At 41.6% G+C, this 16,090-nt stretch overlaps 1 protein-coding gene across 2 annotated transcripts; it reads left to right on the plus strand.

Annotated features, from left to right (window-relative positions):
- The first annotated feature begins 24 nt into the window (after window positions 1-24).
- DIABLO (diablo IAP-binding mitochondrial protein) lies at window positions 25-15,855 on the plus strand. Of its 2 annotated transcripts, none has more exons than XM_022597909.3 (6): window positions 25-154; window positions 950-1,076; window positions 4,102-4,233; window positions 6,011-6,121; window positions 6,308-6,404; window positions 15,240-15,855. In XM_022597909.3, exons 1-6 carry the CDS (start codon window positions 105-107, stop codon window positions 15,434-15,436), a joined length of 714 nt encoding a protein of 237 aa, XP_022453617.2. In that variant the 5' UTR covers window positions 25-104; the 3' UTR covers window positions 15,437-15,855. The 2 variants fall into 2 exon arrangements, with proteins under 2 accessions (XP_022453617.2, XP_022453618.2); XM_022597910.2 differs by having other exon boundaries at window positions 6,077-6,121.
- The last annotated feature ends 235 nt before the right edge of the window (window positions 15,856-16,090 follow it).

Consider the following 16,090-nt stretch of genomic DNA (forward strand, 5'->3'; position numbering starts at 1 on the left):
GTGGTCATGCGAAGAGGCCCTCTCATGGGGGGGCCGTGCCCCGCCCCCCGCTCACGAAGTGGCGTCACTTCCGGCGTGTGCGTGTGGGGTCCGTCAGACGCGGGATGGCGGCTCTACGGAGTTGGGTGTCGCGGAGCGTAGCCTTCTTCTTCAGGTAGGGCTTCAGGTCGTGTAGGTCAGGGTCGGACAGAGGGAGGGGACACTGAGAGCGCTGCACTCGGGCCGCAGCCCCGGCCTTGCGGGCGCGCGCTTCCCTTCTCGGCCGAGAGGGTCACGGCGTCCCGCCCGTCTCGGAGGTCTGAGGACGTCCCGCCTCTGCCTCTGGCCAGAGGCCTCCCGCCTCCTCGGCCAAGCCCGGGCTTCGTGTCTCACTGACGGCTTTTCCGTTTTCCCACCTACCGAAACCGCGTTCCCTCACCCTCGGGCTGTCTTTTGGGGGGCGCTCGGCCTGCCCGCGAAGTGACTCTTGTTGGCCCATTGAAGTCACTGGGGAGAGTAGGGGAAGAGGCTCGGGCAGGCGGCGGGTTCCCGGAGGAGGTTTTCCGTGAGGGCGGAGGAGCCCCAGGAACTTGCCTGCCTCCCCGCGGGCCCTGCTCCCTCGGCCTCTTGACGCCTGCGGGCTCCAGGGGACCATCAGAGCCCTTGCAGCCTAGGCCAGAGGGCCTGCCTGCAGAAGCGTTTTATTTTGGCCTGAGTTTTTAAAAAGCTTTGAGACCACCTCTTAAACGTCCACACCTGGTAACTCTTAAACTGCGGCACCATCGGCCCGGGCCTTTCCAGTCCACGCAGCTCCCCACAGAGCCCTGTCGTGTGGAAGGCCACCCTGCGTCGTCATTTGGGTTCCAGCGGGGCCCGAGTTTGAGTCTCCAGCCCCTGCAAATATCAGTAAATTGAAGAGGCTTTTACAGGTTGGTGGTTGTGCCTCACTAAATTTGACTTCTGTTTCTAGGCACAAACGGTGTGTGCCAGTCGTGGCTAACTGTGAGAAGCGCTGTTTCTCGGAATTGATAAGACCATGGCACAAAACTGTGGCTGCTGGATTTGGGGTAACCCTGTGTGCAGTTCCTATTGCCCAGGTGAAGTACTGTCCTGTCACTCCGTGTTTGTCTTTGTGTACTGTGTCCTCTTGAAGTCCCAGGTGGGCAGTGAAGCATCTGACAAGCTCTCATGGTTTTACCCTGCGCCCCTCCTCACCCGCATGTGATGGTACACTTTCTAGTGTATCGGCATCTTTTCGGAGCTGAGCAAATATAGTAATATTTCCATTTTAATAGTATTATTTGGTAGGAACACTATGTCAAGTTGGTCAGATTGTATAAAGAGGGAAGAAAGAAAACATATTACAGTATCAACAAAATAGTCTTTCATTCAATAAAAATGTATTGGGCAACTTTTATGTGCCATACACACTGAGACCGTACGAGCAAATCAAACGAAGTTTCTGCTTTCATAAAGCTTACATTCTGGAGATACGGAAGAGGAGAAAGTGGAATGAGAGGGGGAGAGAGAGAGAGAAATAGATGAACTCAGCTCACAGAGTTAGCTCAGGACCAGAATGTGCTTCGACTTCTGTACTTTGTGGGCCATTGTAGAGCTTTGGATTTTATTATGGAAAAGAAGCCACAGAGGATTTTAACATAAGATTATTATGCTCTGACATAAGTTTTTAAAGGTTGCTGTGTGGAACTAAAAAGACCAGCAGGGGTCCAGGCATGAGATGATCGCGGGCTTGGCTCGGGTGGGGGAGCGGGCTGAATGCCATCAGCAGGAGTTGCCGATGGGTTAGGTGTGAAGTATATAACTTCGCTTCCAGTGCTTTTAAAAGGCCTAAGCAACGGAGAGAATGGTGTTGCCGTATACTGGGATGGAGAGGAATAGGTTTTGGGAGGAAGAAACCAAGAGTTCAGTTTTGGAAATGACATCTAGGTGGAGTTGTCAAGTAGACAGTGATGTGAAAGTGGTACCTTATTAAAAAACCGTTGGTTATATGCTTTATCAGGAAGAGCTAAATAAGAAATCGGCAAACCCCATTTTGGCAAAATGTTCCTGATACTTAAATGTGTGTTTATCACAGCAACAAGATTAATTCCATCTATCACAAGTATTTTCAGCATCTTCTGAGGCTCACTCATGAGCCTTTCCCTTTTTGTGCCTCACTTCAGCCCTCATCTCTGTGTACTAATGACCCTTTAACCCTAAAATCCTTACTTGAACACCAAGCCATTTTCAGTCATTGTTAGGACAGCCTTTTCTTTCTTCCTCCAAAAGATTTTTTGTGTTTGTCCTTTATATATTTTTTAATGTTTACCTATTTTATTTATTTGTTTGGTTGCGCTGGGTCTTAGTTGTGGCTCCGCGGCTCCTTAGTTGCGGCACGCATGTGGGATCTAGTTCCCTGACCAGAGACAGAACCCGGGCCCACTGCATTGGGAGCGCGGAGTCGTAACCACTGTGCCACCAGCAAAGTCCCCTGTGTTTGTCCTTTCTAGTTCGTATACTATTCTTAAGCCCTAGTTACCTCAGTTCTAGGCCACATGCCAGGAGCCTCTGGTTGATAGGAGCCTCTAGTCATTCTCCTGCAGGAACAGCAATGCCACTTCCATTCTTCAGAGCCTGCAGTGGCTCCCCGTAATGTGTTACAGAACTAAAATCCAGCAAACTCTCCTCGCACTCCAGTGCCCTAGCCAGTCTCATCTCCCTTGTGCCATCCACTCCAACCAGGCTAGATTCCCGACAGCCCCTGCATACATCATATGTATTCTTTTCCTCATTGTTTCTTCTAACCCAGGACGCATGTCCATTCTAATCCTAGTTGTCTTGAGACCCAAATCCCACCTCTTTTTAAAGCCTTTCCTAGTTCTTGGCCAACAATGATTTCCCTCTCTGACCACTTATATTGTCTGTTTTGATATTTGATGATAATCCGTTTGACTCCCCTGAGTCAGCAGAGCATAATGGAAACTTTGGAGTGAGAAGATTTGGTTTGAGGTCTACATGTATACTTTTGAGGAGAGTTACATAACTATTCTGAGCTTCCGTTTCCTCATTAAAAGAGAAGTGCTAATACCTAGACTGTTGTGAGGAAGAAGTAAACGTGCATTGTAAAATGGAGAGCATTATGAAGACACAAACTATCAGAATAGGTCAAAATTAGCTTCTCATGAGCAGAGATGATATCATTCTTTCCTTTCTAGCCCCTCAGTGCGAGGTACATAATGAATACTTACTTAGTTGATTGAATGAAATATAAATATGATAAAATTCATGATTTGTTCGTGTATCAGAGATATTTCTTGATTGCTACTTTCAACAGGCAGTGATTCAGTGTGCTTATACTTTAAATAGCAAAAAGACAACAGATGATAGAGGGATTGGTTTGTTAGTTCTGATACAATAAATCCTCTGCTATGGGAGAAACAGGGAGAGTTAGGGATGACCTGTCATCATAGTTGCCAGTATTTAATCAGGGTGGCCACCACATTCCCTTAACTCGTGAGATAGTTATACTGCCCTTTTTTTTTTTTTAAACATAACAGCTGAGGTCAGAGGGAAGCGTCTCCTCTCCCCTGCATCAAGACTGTACAGCTCATTCTGCAGATTTGCCCTCTCCACCATTTACTTTCTTAGACTCAGCTTAATCCTTATTACCTCTCTGAAGCCTTTTCTAAGTTATTCTCATTCGACGTAGAAGTGATTGCTGTCTTACGTGTGCCCCTCCAGACTTCTTCCACAGCTCCCATGGTACTTGATTGCATTAATTTTCTAGTTTATCTTTATATCCCAAGCATCTAGCACTGTGGTAATGAATGAATCATAACTTCATGAAATTTGTTGATTATAAATACTAGCCTTTTATTTGATAAAAAGAAATACTTTGCTTTTTGGAGCAGAGAATAAGCAACAAAAGTAGGTAGAAAGCATATTCTAGAATTATTTTCATGTGTTGTCTTAAATAGCGAAAATAAAGCTTAAAAAGGAAAAGTTAACACAGACGCATCATAGTGCAGTTGCAGTGTGAGAATTACATTTTTCACTTGGCTGTCTATGATCTCAGCTCGAGCTTTAGGTTCGAAATTGACTAAAAATGTTTGTGTGTTTCAGAAACCGGAGCCTCATTCTCTTAGTAATGATGCATTAACAAGGAGGGCTGTGTCTTTGGTAACAGATAGCACCTCTACCTTTCTCTCTCAGACCACATACGCATTAGTTGAAGCAATCACTGAATATACTAAGGTAAGTGTCCTCTTGTTAAGTCTTGGTCATCTAAGTCAGTGGTTAGCAAACTATGGCTCACAGATCAAATCGGGTCTGATGCCTGCGTTTGTAGTTTGGTACATGGTCAGGCTCGTTTTTTTGTGTATTCTCTATGACTGCTTTCGTGAGTTGAATAGTTGCAAACAGAGACTGTAGGGCCACTCTCTGGCCCTTTACAAAAAAAAGTTGGCTGAGTCCTGATCTAAATTACTGGTTTTTAGACTTTCTCCACGAACCCTTTTTATTATTCATTTTATTTTATTAAAACATTTTTTTTAATTGAAGTATAGTTGATTTACAATGTTGTGTTAATTTCTACTGTACAGCAAAGTGATTCAGTTACACATATATTCTTCTTCATATTCTTTTCCATTATGGTTTATCACAGGATATTGAATATACTTCCCTGTGCTGTACAGTAGGACCTTGTTGTTTATCCATTCTCTGTATAATAGTTTGCATCTGCTAATCCCAAACTCCCAATCCATCTTTCCCTCACCTCCTTATTTATTTATTTATTTTTGGCTGAGTTGGGTCTTTGTTGCTGCGCATGGGCTTTCTCTAGTTGTGGCAAGCAGGGGCTACTCTTCATTGCCGTGTGTGGGCTTCTCCTTGTGGTGGCTTCTCTTGTTGCAGAGCACGGGCTCTAAGCGTGCGAGCTTCAGTAGTTGCAGCTCGCAGGCTCTAGGGCAGACTCAGTAGTTGTGGCGCACAGGCTTAGTTGCTCCGCAGCATGTGGGATCTTCCCAGACCAGGGCTTGAACCTGTGTCCCCTGTGTTGGCAGGCAGATTCTTGTGCCACCAGGGAAGCCACTGTGCCACCAGGGAAGCCCCTGTTCCATTCTTTTTTATGGCTGAGTAATATTCCACTGTATATATGTACCACATCTTCTTTACCCATTCATCTGTCAGTGGACATTTAGGTTGCTTCCATATCTTGGCTACTGTAAATAGTGCTGCTGTGAACATAGGGGTGCGTGTATCTTTTTGAATTAGAGTTTTGCTTTATCCTCATTTAATGTAGGGCCCCTGCAGGTGGGACACTCACCCTCTGGGAAGGGGCTGTGGTCGGCCTCACTGTCCAGGAACCCTTTTTAAAAGAAAAATCTTAAATATAGCAGCCCAGTAGATAAGACAGGGGGACCATGCTGATCTGGTTCAGTTGGGGGTATCAGGGGCTTCTGTGTGAGGACAGTTTAAAAACCACTGATCTGAGCTAATAGAGAGTATATGGATAATCAATCATTTTTAAAAGTCTCATATGTTTCTTTACCTTCATTTTCCAGCAGCTTTATTCCCAGTTTTCTGAGTTTTCCATCTGCATTATGTTCTTTTTGTATGTCTAAATTGCTAACAAGCGGTTTTTTGGTTTTTTTTTGCGGTATGTGGGCCTCTCACTGTTGTGGCCTCTCCCGTTGCGGAGCACAGGCTCCGGACGCGCAGGCTCAGCAGCCCTGGCTTATGGACCCAGCCGCTCCGCAGCATGTGGGATATTCTTGGACCGGGGCACGAACCCGTGTCCCCTGCATCAGCAGGCAGACTCTCAACCACTGTGCCACCAGGAAAGCCCACTAAAGTTGACAAGCGGAGATACTGATGTCCTAGGATAATGCCTCTATTTCATACAATAGTGCAGGTTCAGTGAAGCAGAAGGACTGAAGAGCCAGTGTGCTGCAATGTGACTTAACCTTGAGGTGTAAGTCTCACTAACCCTAATATGCCTCACTTATTTTACTCATTTATTCTATATTTGTAGGCTGTTTATACCTTAATTTCTCTGTACCGACAATACACAAGTTTACTTGGGAAAATGAATTCACAGGAGGAAGACGCAGTGTGGCAGGTGATCATAGGAGCCAGAGTTGAGGTGAGCAAAAAGTTACTTGGCGTTTCTGTATTAGTGCTCCTGCCTCATTGTGGTTATCTAAATGATTGAATGAAGGTGTTTTACCAGTAGCTGTTCTCTCAGTCTACTATTGAATAAGTCCATTTAAATGTGCTTAATGACGTAATGCAGAGTCATGTTGTCTGAAGTGCTTTGTTTAATTTATAGATGACTTCAAAACAGCAAGAGTACTTGAAGTTGGAAACCACCTGGATGACTGCAGTTAGTCTCTCAGAGATGGCAGCAGAAGCTGCATACCAAACCGGTAGGTTACAGTTCTTACTATGGAGGTGCTCTTTGAGTTTTCATCTAGCTGAAAAGTGAGGGATATTGTGGCTATAACTTTGTGGGAAAATGTTCCCATTTCCAATATATTAACCAATATTTCATCTGCACAAAGGAAAAATTAATGCCCTTGTAGACCAGACCCATAGAAGCTAGTTAATATCTAGAAAATGAGAAATGATAAAACTACTGTCAGCTGGAAATTTTGATTGCTTCCAAATAGGTGGTTTTTTTTTTTTTTGCGGTACGCAGGCCTCTCACTGTTGTGGCCTCTCCCGCTGCGGAGCACAGGCTCTGGACGCGCAGGCTCGGCGGCCATGGCTCATGGGCCCAGCTGCTGTGCAGCATGTGGGATCTTCCCGGACCGGGGCACAAACCCGTGTCCCCTGCATCGGCAGGTGGACTCCCAACCACTGCACCACCAGGGGAGCCCTCCAAATAGGTTTTGAACATTTATTTTTTAATAACCTGGATAATTTATGAATAGTATCTATATTTCAGGCTTTGTGATAAACGTTTTATAGACATTTAACCCCCACAGTTCCTTTAAAGTAGGAGTTACTGTCATCATTCCCACTTTATAGATGAAGAAACTGGCAGATAGAGGGGGTTAAGTAATTCACCCAGCATGCTGTGGTACACAGTAAGTAAGCAGCCAAACTGGGATTCAGCAAAGTAGGTCAGATTCTAAAGCCTTTGCCCCTGGTAGCCAGGGCTTCATCCTCTGTGCCTTGGTGCCTGAGTTTAGAAAATGCAGTTATTCATTCACCAGGTGTTTTTAAACCATCACTATCCATCCAGTGGGCTTGAGCTGAATGGTTTTCTAATTAAATGTATTTGAGGGAACCCCTCATTTGACATCTTACCTGGTTGGGCCCCAACTATGTCACCACAGAAGTTCTTATTAGGAAACTGGTTTGTTAAAGTGCTATTGTTTTCTGAAATCTTAAAGATATAAAAGATTTTTTAAGTAAAACCAAAAAATTCTTAGTTAACTAATGCCCCGGGGAATAAGAGATTCTGAAAACAGGATTGGGATGAACAGCGAAACAAAAGTATAAAAGTAGCATTTTAGTAGTGGCACACCAAAGGTGGGAGCAGGGTTTCCAGGTGCAGTGAACAGGGAGGTTTGCTGAGGGTTCTACAGCAGGAACAGTCCCAGGCAGCCCTCACCACTCACTAGGCTTAGATCTAGCAGGAGAAAAGAGGGAGAGTAAATTATAAGCATTATCTGAAAAAAGACATTTTCCCAGAACTGATTGAAAGGGCTCACAAAGGTTCTGAACAGAATTTAAAATATAAATATATCTCATATGGTAAAAAAAAAAAAAAAAAAAACTATACAAAGAAAAATCCTAAAAACTATAAGAAAAAACAGTTACTTACAAAGGAAGTATAATCAGACATTAATCTTCTTATCTGCAACCCTAGATGCAAGATGACAAAAAAATAACCATCCAGCTATCTTTAAAATGTGAGAATAAAAGATGTTTTCAGACATAAAGACTCAGCTTACCAACTGCTTATACTTTCTGGAAAAACTACTCTGTAAAGAAAAATTAGTTTAGAAAGAAGCAACTGAGATAGATACAAAACTAATGAAGAAAATTTAGTAAAACTTGTCAAAAGCTCTGAGTGTTCATTTTTTTTTTAAAAATAAATTTATTTATTTATTTATTTTTGGCTGTGTTGGGTCTTCGTTGCTGTGCACAGGCTTTCTCTAGTTGAGGGGGGCTACTCTTTGTTGCAGTGCACAGGCTTCTCATTGCTGTGGCTTCTCTCATGGAGCATGGGCTATAGGCATGCAGTCTTCAGTAGTTGTGGCGCACAGGCTTAGTTGCTCTGCAGCATGTGGAGTCTTCTTGGGCCAGGGACTGAACTGTGTCCCCTGCATTGGCAGGCAGATTCTCAACCACTGTGCCACCAGGGAAGCCCCCTGAGTGTTAAACTTTTAAGTAATCAAATCAGTTTGGGGAAGAAGTGAAAGCATGCTAAGCTTTCTTGCTCGAGAAGAGAGACAATGGCTTAACATTAGACATTGTTAAACGCTTCAAAAAGAATTGGGGGGGGGAGAGGGGCTTCACTGGTAGCGCAGTGGTTGAGAGTCCACCTGCCGATGCAGGGGACACGGGTTCGTGCCCCAGTCCGGGAGAATCCCACGTGCCGCGGAGCGGCTGGGCCTGTGAGCTATGGCTGCTGGGCCTGCGCGTCTGGAGCCTGTGCTCCGCAACGGGAGAGGCCACAACAGTGAGAGGCCTGCGTACCGCAAAAAAAAAAGGCGGGGGGGGGAGTTGATAAAATTCAGTTAAGGCAGGAAAGGTTTAAGAAATAAAACCTGTTAATTAGAAAATGCAAAGTAAAATAGAACACATTCAAATATCAGTAATCACAAGAATAAATTTACATATTAAATACTTTCTGAATGTATTAAAAAATAATTCTAGCTAAAACTGTTTACAGAGGCACATCTAAAACAAAAACGCATAGGAAGGTTTAGAATTTTAAGATAAACTGAACCATTACTAACAAAAAGAAATCTACCTCAAAAAAGGTGGCAGAGCAATGTCAGAATCAGAAGGGGGATTCAAGACAAAAAGCATTAAAAGGGACAGAACAATTCATCAAGACATCAATCATGAAGTGTGTGTCTAATGAGGCAAAAACTGACAGATTTACAAGGAGAAATGGAGCTTTATACACATCTCAGACTCACAGGTCAAGACCAAAACAAAACTATTAAGTGTTGGAACAGAATGATTTTTAAAAGCTTAACCAAATGCATATACTGAATACAAAATTTTGTTCTCCCCCCAAAAACAATTCTCTTCAAATTCAAATAGTATACAGCATGTACAAAAATTGATTTTTATGCCAAGTGACAAAGACTCAGCAAATTACTTGATACCCCGCTTCCTCACCAAAAATCAAAATGGAAATTTAACCCATACAACTCAATATCAAAAGAAACCCCTGATTTAAAAATGGAAGGATCTGAATAGACATTTTCCAAAGACAACGTACAGGTGGCCAATGGGTGCATGAAAAGATGCTCGACATCGCTAATCATCAGAGAAATGCAAATCAAAACCACAATGAGATATATCACCTCACCTGTCAGAATGGCTATCATAAAAAGATCATAAATAACAAATGTCGGTGAGAATGTGGAGAAAAGGGAACCTAGTACACTGTTAGTAGTAATGTAAAATGGTGCAGCCACTGTAATAAACAGTATGGAGGTTCCTCAAATAAAATAAACCCACACACCTATGGTCAACCAATCTATGACAAAGGAGGCAAGAATATGCAATGGCGAAAAGACAGTCTCTTTTCAATAAGTGGTGCTGGGAAAACTGGACAGCTACATGTGAAAGAATGAAATTAGAACACTCTCTAACACCATACACAAAAATAAACTCAAAATGGATTAAAGACCTAAATGTAAGGCCAGACACTATAAAACTCTTAGAGGAAAACAGGCAGAACACTGACATAAATCACAGCAATATCTTTTTTGATCCACCTCCTAGAGTAATGAAAATAAAAATAAACAAATGGATCCTAATTAAACTTAAAAGCTTTTGCACAGCAAAGGAAACCATAAACAAAACAAAAAGACAACCTATAGAATGGGAGAAAATATTTGCAAACGAAGTGCCCAACACGAAGTGCCCAACAAGGGATTAATCTCCAAAATATACAAACAGTTCATGCAGCCCAGTAACAGAAAAACAAACAACCCCCCAATCAAAATATGGGCAGAAGATCTAAATAAACATTTTGCCAAAGAAGACATACAGATGGCCAAGAAGCACATTAGAAGATGTCAATATCACTAATTATTAGAGAAATGCAAATCAAAACTGCAATGAGGTGTCACCTCACACTGGTCAGAATGGCCATCATCAAAAAATCTACAAACAATAAATACTGGAAAGGGTATAGAGAAAAGGGAACCCTCCTACACTGTGGGTGGGAATGTAAATTGGTACAACCATTGTGGAGAACAGTATGGAGTTTCCTTAAAATCTGAAAATAGAACTACCATATGATCCAGCAATCCCGCTCCTGGGCATATATCCAAAGAAAACCATAATTTGAAAAGATACATGCACCCCAGTGTTCACTACAGCACTATTTACAGTAGCCAAGATTTGGAAGCAACCTAAATGTCCATCTACAGAAGAGTGGATAGAGAAGATGTGCTACATATATACAATGGAATATTAGCCATAAAAAAGAACAAAATAATGCCATTTGCAGCAACATGGGTGGACCTAGAGATAGTCATACTGAGTGAAGTAAGTCGGAGAAAGACAAATATCATGATATCACTTAACTGTGGAACCAAAGAAAAAAAATGATACAAATGAACTTATTTACAAAACAGAAATAGAGTCACAGATGTAGAAAACAAACTTATGGTTATGAGGGGGAAAGGGTGGGGGGATGGATAAATTGAGAGATTGGGATTGACATATATACACTACTATGTATAAAATAGATAATTAATAAGGACCTACTGTATAGCACAGGGAACTCAATACTCTGTAATGACCTATATGGGAAAAGAATCTAAAAAAGAGTGGATATACATATATGTATAACTGATACACCTTACTGTACACCTAAAACTAACAAATCAACTATACTCCAATAAAAAAATTTTTAAAAAGACGGTAAAAATAAACAAACTGAAAATACTGGGAATTCCCTGGTGGTCCAGTGTTTAGGACTCTGCATTTTCATTACCGAGGGCACGGGTTCAATCCCTGGTTGGGGAACTAAGATCCCACAAGCTGAGCAGCACAGCCAAAAAAAAAAAAAAAAGAGGAAAAAAAAAATAGAACCACCATATGATCCAGCAATTCCTTTCCACTCCTGGGTATATCTCTGAAGAAAATGAAACTGTGAATTCAAAAAGATATATGCACCCCAATGTTCATAGCAGCATTATTTACAATAGCCAAGATTTGGAAGCAACCTAAGTGTCCATCAACAGATGAATGGATAAAGATGTGGTGTATATATACAGTGGAATATTACTCAGCCATAAAAGAATGAAATTTTGCCATTTGCAACAACATGGATGGACTTGCAAGGTTTAGTCTTAGTGAAATAAGTCAGACACAAAGACAAATACTGTATATCACTTATATGTGGAATCTAAAAAATAAACTAGTGAATATAACAAAACAGACTCACAGAAAACAAAGAACAAACTAGTGGTTACCAGTGGGGAGAGGATGAAGAGGTATAAACTACTATGTATTAAATAAATAAGCTGCAAGGATATACTGAACAGAAAACATAGCCAGTATTTTATAGTAACTATAACTGGATTAGAACCTTTAAAAATTGTGAATAACTATGTTGTACACCTAAAACTTATATATATACTATTGTAAATCAACTATACCTCAATAAAGAAAAATGGAAATTTAAAAGTATTTAGAACTGTCATAAGTCTTGTATATAGCAGACCCAGAGAGTTGTATACAAAGTAGCTCTTAAATAGAAATTGACCCTTATTTAAAGGCACATGTCATAAATAAAAAGAACAGCAGCCATAAGTGACAGGTAATGTTCACTGTACTAAGAAGAACTGAAAATAAATAAATTAAACTTTTAACCCAGTAAGTTAGAGAAAGCAAAATAAATTCAGACAATGTGGAATAAAAGAAAAGGTATAAGAAGACTAAAAAGAAATAGGGACTTCCCTGGTGGTGCAGTGGTTAAGAATCCACCTGCCAATGCAGGGGACACGGGTTCGAGCCCTGGTCTGGGAAGATGCCACATGCCGTGGAGCAACTAAGCCCATGCTCCACAACTACTGAGCCTGTGCCCTAGAGCCCGCAAGCCACAACTGCTGAGCCTGCGTGCCACAGCTACTGAAGCCTGCACGCCTAGAGCCCGTGCTCCGCAACAAGAGAAGCCACCGCAATGAGAAGCCCACACACCACAATGAAGAGCAGCCCCCGCTTGCCACAATTAGAGAAAGCCTGTGTGCAGCAACGAAGACACAACGCAGCCAAAAATAAATAGTCAAAAAGGCGAACTCCGGTTCCTTGAAAAGAACTTAAAAATTAGGTTTGAAAAAAAAAAAATTAGGTTTGGCAAGTATAACTTTTTAGAGAGCAAAAGTAACATCAGAAGGAGCTATTATAGATATGGAGGGTTTTTTTAATCATACGAGAATATTATGATTTTTATGTAAATCCTGAGTTGGCCCAAGAAGTAAAGAATCCAAGTAAGATCAGTAACCACAAAAGTTGAAATAGTATTCACAAAGAATCTGTTCCCCCAAAGTAGACACTAAGCCCAGGCAGTTTTGTGGGAGAGTTTTATTAAATCTTCAAGAAACATAATTCCTGTGTTACAGAAAGTGTACCAAAAAATGATGACAAGCCTCCCAACTATTATAATTGTCTAAAACCAGCATAGGCCTGATCCCAAACTGGACTTGCCCAGCACCAGAACAAAAAAACTATAGTTCAGTATCACTTATGAATATAGATATAAATCACATATAGCCATTTATCTTCAAAATAAAATGATAATTCAATATTAAAAAAACCTATCAAGAGAACATAGACACAACATTCTCTGACATAAATCATAGCAATGTTTTCTTAGGTCAGTCTCCCAAGGCAATGGAAATAAAAACAAAAGTAAACAAATGGGACTTAATCAAATTTAAAAGCTTTTGTACAGCAAAGGAAACCATAAACAAAACAAAAAGACAGCCTACACAGTGGTAGAAAATATTTGCAAACAACGTGACTAACAAGGGCTTAATTTCCAAAATATGTAAACAGCTCCTACAACTCAACGACAAAAAAGCAAACAACCCAATCGAAAAATGGGCAGAACATTTAATCAGACATTTCTCCAAAGAAGAAATACATACAGCCAATAGACACATGAAAAGCTGCTCAACATCGCTAATTATTAGAGAAATGTAAATCAAAACTACAATGAGGTACCACCCCACACCAGTCAGAATGGCCATCAATAAAAAGTCTACAAATAACAAATGCCGGAGAGGGTGTGGCGAAAAGGGAACCCTCCTACACTGGTGGTGGGAACGTAAGTTGGTGCAGCCACTGTGGAAAACTATGGAGGTTCCTCAGAAAGCTAAAAATAGAGTCACCATATGATCCAGCAATCCCACTCCTGGGCATGTATCTGGACAAAACTATAATTCAAAAAATACATGCACCCCTATGTTCACAGCAGCACTATTCACAATAGCCAAGACATGGAAACAACTTAAATCTCCACTGACAGATGAATGGATAAAGATGATGTACATATATACAATGGAATATTACTCAGCCATAAAAAAGAACAAAATAATGCCATTTGCAGCAACATGGATGCGACTAGAGATTATCATACTAGGTGAAGTAAGAAAAAGACAAATACCGTATGATACCACTTATATGTGGAATCCAAAATATGACAAATGAACTTATCTATGAAACAGAAACAAAATCAGGGACATAGAGAACAGACTGGTGGTTGCCGAGGGCATTAGGGGAGGGATGGAGTGGGAGGCTGGGGTTAGCAGATGTAAGCTTTTATATATAGGATGGATAAACAACAAGGTCCTACTGTATAGCACAAGGAACTCTATTCAATATCTTATGATAAACCATAATGGAAAAGAATATTAAAAAAAAGAATGCATATATGTGTGTAACTGAGTCACTTTGCTGTGCAGCAGTAACTAACACAACATTGTATATCAACTACATTTCAATAAAAATAAAATTTAAAAAAATCTACATATAGCAAAACAAAAACCCTATCAACATTTAATTCACTACTTGAGATATCTACAGTAGATTATAGGAGAAAAGCCACTTGTGTAATCATATCAATGTATGCCCCAGAAGCCTTCAGTAGAATGTAGTGCCCATTTCCGATTTAAATCTGAGTACAATTATAGAGAGAATGTTCTAAACATGATGGTTAAATAATCCTATTTCATAGTGAAATGTGAGAAGCATTTCCATCAAGGTCAGAAATAAAAGGACACCTGCTGTCCTCCACTGTCTTTCTACATTGTACTAAAGGTTCTCATTAATGCAATAACATAGAAAAGAACTGCTTGAATGTTCTGTAGATGAATTAATAAATACAGATATCTATATTATGAAATACACTAGCAGCAGGTAAAATGATAGCGCTCAAAAACAAAATTGCAAAATATGTTCAATAAATACTGTTTGTGCCATTATGTAGATTTATAGTCATAAAATTTTTTTCTGTGTATTCCATATGAATGTAGGAACTTTTTAAAAAAAGATCTAATTGGCTTTATTCAACAGTTCATGAATTGGACAGCAGCCCATCTAGTAAATAGATGAAATGTTACTTTATAGTAACATTCTAAAGGATGAGGAAGGTGCCCTTTAAACTTCTAAAAGATGTTATCTCTGAAGATTGGGTAGGGTGAGGAAAGAGATGTTTGACAATTTTATTAGTGATCTCTTCATTTGTCAAAAAGAAATGTACAGTTAAAAAAATTAAAATCTTAAAACGTCTATACTAAGAGCTGAGTAGCTATAAAGATGATTGTGGGAATTGCATTTGATAATTATAACAATGATGGCTGCTGAGAGCTGGAGGAAAATGCCAGGGTTTTGACAATAAAGTGTAAAATGCAGACCTGGATGTGGAGGGTAGAGGGTTCTCTGCTTTGCAGGGAGGGCAGGGGAAGTGGCCCCAAGAAAGGCTCAGATGACAACCACAGAGCCCCCAGGCTTTCCTTGTGTCCACTCAGCATAAGTGGCCTATCTTTTGGCAGGAGCGGACCAGGCCTCTGTAACCGCCAGGAGTCATATCCAGCTGGTGAGATCGCAGGTGCAGGAGGTGCGCCAGCTTTCCCAGAAAGCAGAAACCAAGTTGGCAGAAGCACAGACAGAAGAACTCCGACAGAAAACACAGGAGGAAGGGGATGAGAGGGCTGAGCTGGAGCAGGAGGCCTACCTGCGTGAGGATTGAGGGCCTGAGCTGCTGCCCACGTCTGCCCACTCGGCCTGGGAAAAGCAAGGGCAGACGCCATCCAGCCCCAGGTCAGCACAGCTTTCTCTGCGCACAGAGGCATGGCAGGCAGGTCCTGCCCTGGCCCATCAGACCAGAGGTCATTGTGAGCTGTGAGTGCCTGACCCCTATCTCCAAGGTCTCAGGCTTCTACTGGACCTGGTTCTTAGCCCTGCAGCCTGCAGGGCACTGCACCCCGTTTAACATTTCACCCTGCTCAGCAGAGCTGCCCTCTCACCCATCGATCTTTTTACCTCCCACCCAGAGCATCTCACCAACCTGGCCAGAGAGAAGGGGCCTTCTCTGTCGTGTCCACTAGTAGCTGTTAAACCTCAGTTTCCCATCTACATTTTCAAATATGACTTAGTATTTGCTCCCTCCATAGGGATGTGAGTTTTTTGGGGAAAGGGGAGCCTGTGTGTTTGTAAGATTTCTTTTTGGTAAGTGTTTCTAATGCCTTCTGTGACCTGGCCCCATTGCCCTGTAAGGACAACTCAGGCCAAGGAGCCAAAAGCCCAAAAGCCCAGGGACTGGATGCAGAGTGTTTACCTGGTGCTCTTAACAGGACTTATTCCAACACACACTTCTCGTTTCCTTTTTTCCTTGGAGTTTCTC

The sequence above is a fragment of the Delphinapterus leucas genome, chromosome 14 (genome assembly GCF_059928025.1).
Source record: "Delphinapterus leucas isolate spDelLeu-1000000601 "Yukka" chromosome 14, BTC_Dleu_Yukka2, whole genome shotgun sequence".
Lineage (NCBI taxonomy): Eukaryota > Metazoa > Chordata > Mammalia > Artiodactyla > Monodontidae > Delphinapterus > Delphinapterus leucas.

Excerpts from the sequence above, each read along its gene's own strand:
- DIABLO (XM_022597909.3), top strand. The coding sequence starts at position 105 with ATGGCGGCTCTACGGAGTTGGGTGTCGCGGAGCGTAGCCTTCTTCTTC. Across the intron at positions 1,077-4,101 it reads GTGCAGTTCCTATTGCCCAG|AAACCGGAGCCTCATTCTCT; the intron begins GTGAAGTACTGT and ends TGTGTGTTTCAG. Across the intron at positions 6,122-6,307 it reads TCATAGGAGCCAGAGTTGAG|ATGACTTCAAAACAGCAAGA; the intron begins GTGAGCAAAAAG and ends TTTAATTTATAG.